Source organism: Sycon ciliatum, chromosome 13, assembly GCF_964019385.1.
Source record: "Sycon ciliatum chromosome 13, ocSycCili1.1, whole genome shotgun sequence".
NCBI lineage: Eukaryota > Metazoa > Porifera > Calcarea > Leucosolenida > Sycettidae > Sycon > Sycon ciliatum.
Genome location: NC_088655.1, coordinates 26,932,119 through 26,942,118, shown reverse-complemented (window position 1 = coordinate 26,942,118; position 10,000 = coordinate 26,932,119). Strand labels below are relative to the sequence as shown.

At 51.3% G+C, this 10,000-nt stretch overlaps 1 protein-coding gene across 1 annotated transcript in view; it reads left to right on the top strand.

The window, feature by feature from the left end:
* Nucleotides 1-10,000, top strand: part of LOC135829733 (leucine--tRNA ligase-like) — a 42,108-nt gene that overhangs the window by 14,764 nt on the left and 17,344 nt on the right. Inside the window, exons 14-17 of the mRNA XM_065342125.1 lie at nt 75-175; nt 829-888; nt 1,979-2,092; nt 4,536-4,654. Of these exons, the coding sequence (XP_065198197.1) occupies nt 75-175; nt 829-888; nt 1,979-2,092; nt 4,536-4,654 (394 nt within the window). The remainder of the gene's footprint in view (nt 1-74; nt 176-828; nt 889-1,978; nt 2,093-4,535; nt 4,655-10,000) is intronic.

Here is a 10,000-nt window from a genome sequence, read left to right as displayed (position 1 = left end):
AATTTAAATCATTGGCTCTCCATCCGAGTTGATAGCTTTTCTGTTTGCTATTCTTCTACATGTGTCTGTTGTAGCTGTTCCTGGTCGCAATGACATGGACAAGATGTTTGCAGCCGAGCACAATATACCCATTGAGATCGGAGTGCAGGAGGAAAAACTCATCAATGCCGGACAGGTGAGAGAAGGAGGTGGGCTGGAATCAGGGAGTCGTAAAATGCCGGTATTTTACTACTCCCTGGCTGGAATGATACTGTCCAGCTCAGCAGCTCAGCTGTGCAGGGTTGTTGGATGGTGTTATGCTGGTACTAGGTGATACTGTAAATATACAAATTTTCGGCAGCTATTTAATTTCGGCTATATTCGGCACCGACCCAAAACGCCTAAATTAAAACGCCGATGAAATTTTTCACAGCATCTGTCGCAATACCATGCCCTCTACCCCACGCCGAAAATAAATCGCCGCCGAAATGTCAAAAATCGTGAAGTGCCGAAATTTTGCAGCGCCGAAATTTTGTATATTTACAGTATGAATAGCTGAGTGCACAGTACACTGTATGAGCAATCCTTGCTTTGACAAAATTAAAGTTACACCGGAAATAACATGTTTTATAGTAATGCCGTTTGCCACGTTGCTGAATCTTCTCGCATCAAAATGTGTGCATGATTCTGAGTGATGGATGTTTCAGTCTTACATGCAGCGTGTGGTATCAGACTGCCTGGATTTGCCCGGATGAACGGTGGTACGAGACTATGAGTGCATGCACGTAACTTTCACCGACATTTGACCTCTCTTGATGACTGTCTCCTTCTTTCTCTGCGTTGTTCCAGTTCAATGGCATGGACGCCGACAGCAAGGATACGGACACTGCCATAGCCAAATACGGAGAGGTAAGTTGGGGGTTTGGGCTCATTTCTAGCTACAGTGCTACTCAGTGAAATGCAGTCGCGTCACTCAAGTTTGCGCCTCGCATCATTTCGCAGCCCAGTGTTCGCAGGTCTGGGCTGTGCAACGCCCGGCACGTTCTTGAGTGACACCGTGACTGGATTTCACTGAGCAACGCTGTGTACCTTGGGGCATGAAACTATTAGTTTCAACCGGATGATATGTGGTGCTCCGTGACTTGGGTGTACGAATGCTCTATTCAAATGAACAATGAGCACTCAGCTGAGTCGGGCCGGGGGACTCTCATTTGGAACGTTTTGACAAAGAATTCGTCTTGCTGTCTGCATATGATCCCCTGAGCCACCGGCGCCCCAGCATGTTTCCTGTCCAATTATATGCAGAAGATACTTCAAGATAAATAGCTGTTCGAGCAGCCCCTAAAGCCTCATCAGTGCCCTGGACAAGGGGAACCGTCTGTCTACGTGTGGCAATCGGATTGTAAGGACCCTGGAACGGTTGTCGGCCTAGGTACCATCCGGCATAGTCGATAATTCTCACTAAACGAAAAAGTTTAGTTACCCTTACTCACCCTGGAGGCGAAGATTAAAAGTAAAACAGTAAATTATCGTTTCCGTTCCCGAAGTGAACTCACAACGGCCGCACACCCGGTAAACCCTAGCGGCAGATGCAGCGGCTAGCGGTGGGGGTGAGTGGATAAGTCTCACAACCACTGGCACAAGTGGCGAGAAACCCCATTAGCCGCATCCATGTTGTTGATTGAAACCTAGTATACAGTCCACCTGTCAGTTTATTGGTATTTTATACATGCTCCTTGTCTTGACCCACCCATAAACGAAAGTTGTTAGTTTTTTCATCAACCACCATACCATAACTGCTCTCTCCAGCCGACCTTGACTCATTGCCACAGCACATCCTCAGCAAAGCGAAACATGGAAAATATCGATATTAATTTGATGGATCCCCCCCTAGGTTTTGCATGATTGTGTTACTCTCATAATTATAATGCTTACTGAAAACTTGTTAATTTCTTTGTTCTGTTTACTCTGACAACCTGTGTTGCTTGCTGGTGCTAAGGAGCAAGGCTTCGCCTACGCAGCACGCTTCACGCGCCTACGCGACTGGCTGGTGTCGCGCCAGCGCTACTGGGGCACGCCGATCCCCATCATCCACTGCAGCAGCTGTCCGCAGGTAAGTACGGGCCCGGTGAATGCTTGGATGATGATAGCTTAGTGGTAGGGCATCGCAAGACATAAGCGATGGATGGTCCTTGGCTCAAATCCTGGTGGTGACAGTCAAGTTTTTGTCAGGCTTTTTCCCGTTTGCAACTTTCCCTCAAACTAATGAATATTTTGGGGCTCTGTGCGTACCGTTCACAAGTTTATAGATTTTCGACTCCCTCACTAACCCTTTTGTTTGTTTTGTCAATGTGTGTGTGTGTGTGTGTGTGTGTGTGCATGGCTAACGGCAAAGCGGCTGGAGGTTCCGGAATTGTTGCTGAGTTGCTTAAAGCTGCGTTCGGCACCATATGCCCCTATCTCATCGACCTGTTGAACTCAATCTGGACTAGTGGCACTGTACCTGCTGAGTGGCGTAACGCAGTCCTTGTACCAATTCCGAAGAAGGGAGACCTTTCCAGGTTTGATAACTGGAGGGGAATATCGCTGCTTGATGTTGTAGGGAAACTGGTGGGCCGTGTCCTGCAATCCCGTCTTCAGAAGCTTGCTGAGAAGGTGCTGCCGGAATCGCAGTGCGGTTTTCGCCGTGGACGATCCTGCACGGATGGAACTTTTTGTATACGCCAACTAGTAGAGAAGTTTTATGAGCATCGTCAGAAGGGCTACCTCGTTTTCGTGGATTTACGAAAAGCGTATGATTCCGTGCCGCGCCCTGCTCTCGCTGCATGCCTCCTCAAGCTGGGCGTACCTGAGGAACTCACAGAGCTAATCCTGCAGTTCCATTGCGGCATGGAAGCAGAGGTGCGTGTTGGTGCTGAAGTCAGTGGCTCGTTTCCTGTTGAAAATGGTTTGCGCCAGGGATGCACCATGGCTCCGGTTTTGTTCAATCTCTTCTTTGGTGTTGTTATGATGTGCTGGAGAGATGCGATGCGTCAGGCCAGCACTGATTCTGGTATATCACTGTCCTACAACATCAATGGTCAGCTTTACTCCCGTGCTAAGGGTACCCTTCAAGTGCAACTCCACGACTTTGAATTTGCAGATGATGCCGTTTTGTTGTCAATGAGTCGGGCTGAGGCTGAGCAGTCGCTTCAGACTTTTCATCGTGTTGCATCCTCGTTTGGTTTGTCCGTCAGTTCGTCGAAAACACAATTCATGGTAGTTGGTGTTGGTATTTCCCCGGAGGACAGGATGCCGATGGACATGGGTGGCGACAGCATTTCGTATGTTGAATCGTTTGTGTACTTGGGCTCCCTCATCACGCCAGACACCCGATCCTCACCTGACGTCCAGCGACGGATTGCCAATGCGGCAAAGGCGTTTGGCTGCCTCCTACCAGTGTTCCGGGATACCAGCTTGACGGTGGCAACAAAGCGTCATTTGTACACAGCCTGTGTTCTGTCGGTTTTACTCTACGGTGCTGAGTCATGGGCTCCGCTTCGGCACGACTTGGATCTGCTGGACAACTTTCACCACCGGTGCATTCGCTCCATCTTATGTGTATCTCGGCGTCAGCAATGGGAGGAGAAAATCTCATCGGCAACGCTCCGTGCGCGCTGGGGTGACACTACACCGGTGTCAGACCTTGTTCGGCGTCGGCGGTTGGAATGGCTCGGGCACGTCGCGCGCATGCCTGCAGACCGTGCTCCCGTCCAGATTTTGTTTGGAAGGTTGAGTGGTCGTCGCCCTCCTTGTGGTCCCCGGCGGCGCTGGAAAGACGTTGTCCAGAGAGACATGAGGGCAGCTGGCGTGGATTCCTGGTTTCAGAATGCCCAAGACCGGCAGAACTGGAGGATGTTCCTTGCTGAGCCACCACCGCACACAGATGATTCGCCACCTTTGCGCTGCTTGCTGTGTGCCAGAGACTTCCGCCGCCGTAACGACATGGCCCGACACAAGTGCATTGCCCAGCGGAAGTTGCCTGTGTCACAACAGAAGGGTGCCAGGCAATGTATGAAGTGCATGCGGTGGTTGAGGAGCGCTGGAGGACTGGCTGTGCATCGCTGTCCTGTGTCCACGGATGTCCCCACTGTATTCATTCGCCATGAATCTGACTCTTTGCGATGTGATGTTTGTCGCCGCTCTTTCCGCTCTCGTTCTGGTTTGAGCCGTCATCACTGTGATCGTGCGAAACGGATGTCACGTGCAGCCAGGAACAACTGCCGTCATGAATGCGAGCATTGCGAAAGACGGTTCTCAAGGCCACAGGACTTGCAACGCCATGCCAAATATTGTTGACTTTGCGATTTCTCTCTCTTCTCTTCTCTCTTCTTGTCGTTGTCTCCCGCTTCTGGGAGCGGCGTGGCCCGATAGGGTAGCTGTACATAGTAGTAGTAGTAGTAGTGTGTGTGTGTGTGTGTGTGTATGTGTGTGTGTGTGTGTGTCTGTGTGTGTGTCTGTGTCTGTGTGTGCGTGCGCGCGCGTGTATGTGTGTGTGCGTTGTGCCTGTCACACAGCCTGTGCCCATCCCAGAAGACCAGTTGCCAGTCATTCTACCAGCAGATGTCAAGCTGCAGGGCCGTGGTGGATCACCTCTAGCCAAACTTGATGACTGGGTCAATGTTCCATGTCCAAAGTGAGTGTGCATTGTGTGTCGTGCATTGGAAGGTATTCGACATTGGTGCGGCCATTGATAAGTGTGTGTGTGTGTGGGGGGGGGGGGGGGGTATGCGGGCCGTCCTCCGGGAATGTTTTGGAAAATTGGGCTGCAGATTGTGGAAAATTGGGCCCAAATAGCTTCAAAAATCGCAAGATGAAATTATTGGTGCGGCATTGGCTGTACATGCCGCACCGGTTCCGATGCCCCTGGTGTATCGTCGCCTTAGGGACCATGGCAAAAGTTTGCAGAAGACCACGAACCGAACGAAATAAGTTTCGGATGAGACCCCCCTCCCATTAAATGAACATACAGGTACTGTTGCCATCCAGGTTTCGCACCATGCATGCACACTCCTGAAACCTGCTGTTTAGCAATTTTCGGCTAGACCCCCCCCCCCCCCCCAACGGATTTCGTGGGCTTCTGTGAACTTTGGCTATGGTCCCTGACACTCCATTCAGATGATTACCGATATATACTTACTCAGCACACGAAGCACAGAAGCCATATACCGTAAAGTCTTTTATTGCATGTCACGTGAGGGTTGTCCGTACTACGGCCAATCAGCGCCCTCCGCAAGCGGTCTGTATTTCTCGGTATTGCCCGCTCAGGCGGGCAATAACTTTCAGTGTATTGCCCGCTGAATCCGATCACTCTGCGCATGCCCGTTCGTCAGTTGAGTCCTTCACTTCTCCGGAGCAGGTTGTCATTGTGGTGCGATCGATGGTAGATGGACAAAATCGCCATCAGACACACCGGTCACCAAAAGAAGCAACAGGCTTGAAAAAACGGAGGACTCTACTGGCGACGAGCATGTACAGAATAATCGAATTCAACAGTCAATACACCAAAAAGCTACTGCCTACCTGCACGGACTTGTCTCTTCTCTCCGAAGTCAGGACCGGCATTGATGATGTGAGCCGGCCTTCGTCGACCAACTGTTCGAAGAGCTCAGGGAGCATCGCAAGCACAGGCACCTTGAAAACAAACGGAAGGTAAAATGAAACCTACATTAATAATTGTTTCCGGTCTTGGATGTACATGTATCCGGCATCGCACCACAAGAAAAGTAATGGTGAAGAAATCGAAAATCTGTTCTCAAACTTTCAAAGCCTCAAACGACGTACATGTACATTTCAGAATTTTCTCAACGAACTCCAAGTCCACAGCAGGATCCGGATCCAGGTCGAAGAGGTGCAAGAAAAGGTGTGCGCAACTTTGAACTGTTGAGTGGGAGAGCTTGGATAGCCACGCACAAATACGTCTTGGTAACTCAAATATGGAGTGGTTCCGGTTCACGGAACGACATTGCACTTGTTACTTGAAAGGATTAGGTGACTTGAAAAGGAGTGTCACCAGAAAACCTTATTTGAGACAAGTTCTAGTTAGTTGAGACAAGTGAAGACAAGTGAAGCATGCAAAAGGGAAAAGGCAGCAAAAAAGGAGCCACAGGCTCGCTGCGCATGCTCCGGGCTGAGAGCTGCAAAACGGTGCACGCGATGCGTGCAGCAAGACATCAGCATGACGTCAACATGATGTAACACATAAACAAATAAAGACATAATAATGAGCGTAACGCGGATTCGTGATGCATATTCACGACACTCCCCGGGCACTGGCCGGAGAACAGAATTAACCATAATATTAATAACAAGGAGAAATTTCACACAAAACATGTGGAAAGATATTACTGAAGAGCATAAAGAATGCGAGAGCAATGAGAGTGAGCGAGCGAGAGAGAGAGAGAGAGAGAGAGAGAGAGAGAGAGAGAGAGAGAGAGAGAGAGAGAGAGAGAGAGAGAGAGAGAGAGAGAGAGAGAAAGAGAGTTAAACACGGCCGTCGGCGATCAAATCCTGCAAGTTGGACTGAAACTTGCTGGCAGCGGCTCGTGTCGGTCTTCGTACGACTGCAACGGGAGTGCTAGTCTTCTGAGCTGGGGTAGCTGAGGATTCTGAGGAACTGCTGGTCTCCTGAGCTGGGGTACCTGGGGATTCCGAGGAACAGCTGGTCTCAAGCGGACACAGTAAGCTTACTGGCCGCTTGATGGTACGTTTGTCCGAAGTGAGGACGGTGGCAGAGCGGATGTTGCCATCACTGCTGGTGTGGACTTCTTGGATTCGCCCAAGGCGCCAGTGGCCGCGAGGTAATTCCTCCTTGATGAGGACAACGTCAGCAGGCTTCGGAAACGTTGAGGATCGAGTCCTTGACTGCTTGAACGATGACGTGTGGGCTTCTCGCAGACTGAGGAGGTACTCGTTCCTCCAGGCGAGCCAGAACTGATCAAGATGTTGTTGGCCCTTCTTCCAAAGGTCCAACAGGCTGTCTGCAGAGGAATTGATAGGCTGGTAATCCGGGTCGGTCGGGTCGTTGCTGACCGTGAAGAACCCCTGTGTGGCAGACAGGCTGATAAAATGACCAGGCGTCAACACTGTGCACTGTTCTTCGTCGACATAGACTAGCGGCCGAGAATTGACGACAGACTCAACTTCTGGCAGGAGAGTGGCGAGTTGGCTGGTTGTGAGGAGGCGTCTCCCAATGGTCTTGCGCATAGAACGCTTGACAATACCCACAAGCCTTTCATACATTCCACCCATCCACGGAGAGTTGGCAACGATGAAGTGCCACTGGATTTGATGGCGGCTAATGTAGGACGTAACACTGGTGTCCACCACAATGTTGCTCCAGGCAATGTCAAGAGCGGACTTGGCCAGCTTAAATTGGGGAGCGTTGTCAGACACAACTAGCTCTGGCGTGCCACGGCGGGCGACGAAACGTCTCAATGCGAGCAGAAACTCGGCAGCTGTCATGTCGTGGACTGGCTCCAAATGAACAGCTCTGGTCACCATGCACGTGATCAGGCAGACCCATGCCTTAGCGGTTTCTGACTGTGTACGGACGAGGACTGGGCCAAAGTAGTCCAGGCCGATGTGTGAGAATGGTCGCGCTTGGGTCACTCTGGTAGAAGGTAGCGGACTCATCTGAGGTGTCTTGTATGGCGCGCCTTCGTAGCGAATGCACGTCTGACAGCGGCGCACGAGGGCCTTTACAGCTGATCTGCCTTTCGGGATCCAAAACTGATATCGGACACGGGATAGTGTGTGCGCTACGCCGCCATGCATGACCTTGAGGTGGCAATCACGTATGATCAGGTTGGCAATGGCGTGTTCCTTGGAGATCAGGACGGGAAACCTCGATTTGGAGCAGAGGTCAGCATTCTCCAGTCTTCCACGGCATCTCAGTACTCCGTTGTCGAGCACTAAGTTGAGCTTAGTTGCCAGCGGATGTTGCTTCCCACTGGACAGAGCGGTGATAACATCTGCATAGTGTGCAGACTGGCTGTGGCTGATCCAGACTTGCTCTGCTGCTTCGATTTCTCTAGGCGTGAGAGGTCCAGATGGAGTTGGTTTCTTCCGCAGCCTACAGAGGAAACGAAAGCAAAGTGCAGACACACGCACTAAAGAGTCGAACGACGAGAAGTCGTTCACAACAATGCCATATGGGAATACATCAGATTTTTTATTTGTCTGTGAACCCTGACCAAATGGCTGACCCCCCGACCCCTTTGAGGTGACTTCCGGAGGACCCTCCGCCGGCGCAACAGTGACGGTTGCTGCAGTGGTGCCTTCAATCGGCAGGCTGGGGCCGTTCCACCAGGTGTCGCATTTTAACAAGGCTGCGGCGCTCAATCCACGGGATGGCAGGTCGGCTGGATTCAGCTTTGTCGGGACGTAGTGGTGGAGAACGTCTGGAACGGCTGCGATGGCGTTGACGCGGTTCTGCTCAAAGACGGGGAGCTTCGTGGACTTGAGCCAATGGAGTACAGTCGTTGAGTCGGTGTACAGATGAGTGGCTTGGAACTGGATGTCCAGTTGCTTGCGTAGATACACGATAAGGCGAGATCCTAGGCTTGCCGCCATCAACTCTAACCGTGGGATCGTTTGACCCTTGACGGGAGACACCTTCGTCTTGCTGAAGATGATGTGCCGCTGATTCTTGTCACCGACAGTGCTTTCCAAGTACGCAACGGCAGCATAGGCGATCGCTGACGCATCGCAGAAGACATGCAACTGATACGACGGACTTTTACATGTGGGTACACCGACGTAGCGCAAGATCGGATAGCTGCTAGACTCGTCAAGGTCGGCGGCTATTGGGTGCCAGCGACTGAGGACGTCGGAGGGCAGTGGGTCATCCCATGACACAGCAAGCTTCCAGATATCTTGCATAAGAACCTTCGCTCTGATGGACACGGGGGCGAACAAGCCAAGCGGGTCGAAGAAGCGAGACAGTGCCTGTAGAACCTGGCGTTTCGTAGTGACAACAAGGTTAGCTGCATTAGGCGACTGTACGGACAAGACGTCCTCTCTGGGGTCCCAATGGAGACCAAGGCATTTCTCGCGAGTGCTTCTTGAGCGATCGTGTTCTGGGATCTTGTCCAAAACTTCGGAAGAGTTCGATGCCCACTCTCTAAGGTTCATGCTGATTGCGGAGAACGTCGCCTTTGCTGATTGATAGTGAGCGACAGCATCGTTGATGGTGTCCTTGCCCAGGATGATGTTGTCTACGTACGTGTTTCGGAGAATGTCGTCTGTCTCCGGTGAACAGGTCTGCGTGAGGTGGTACTTGATCGTTGCAGACAGCAGGATAGGGCTGGAAACAACACCGAAAGGGACTCTACAGAAACGCAGAGTTTGGAGATTGCTGTAGTTGACTGGTTGGTTGGGGTCATCCAACCACAAGAAACGAGTGACATCACGATCGGCTACGTTCAAATTCATCTGCAAGAACGCCTTCTCGATGTCACTACAGACGGCAATAGGGTGCATGCGGAAACGCAGGAGAATGCCGCAGAGATCAGGGATCATGCACGGCCCAGGATACAGACAATCATTGAGACTGGGCGAGGTCTTCGATACACGAGCGGATGCGTCGTACACGACACGGATCTTAGTGGTGCTGCTGGACAGCTTGAGCACACAGTGATGTGGCAAGTAGTGGATTGGATGCGAGTTGTCTCTCTGGTTGGGACAAGCAACGCGTTCGATGATACCAAGTGACAGTTGCTCTTCAAGTACCTTGCTGTACTTGACGAAGGTATCAGGCTCGTGACGGAGACGTTTAATGAGTGACTTCAAACGTCCGAAAGCAAGTGGAAAGTTGTTTTCCAAAGGCGGATGTTGTTGTCGCCAAGGCCACCCGACGGTGTACCGTCCGTCCTCAAACACGACCGATTGGAGGAAGTCGTCATACGCATGATCGTTGCTGGGGCGTGTCGCACTGAGAGAGTCGAAATCTTCAACAGCCCAGAAGCGCTCAAGGTCAAAC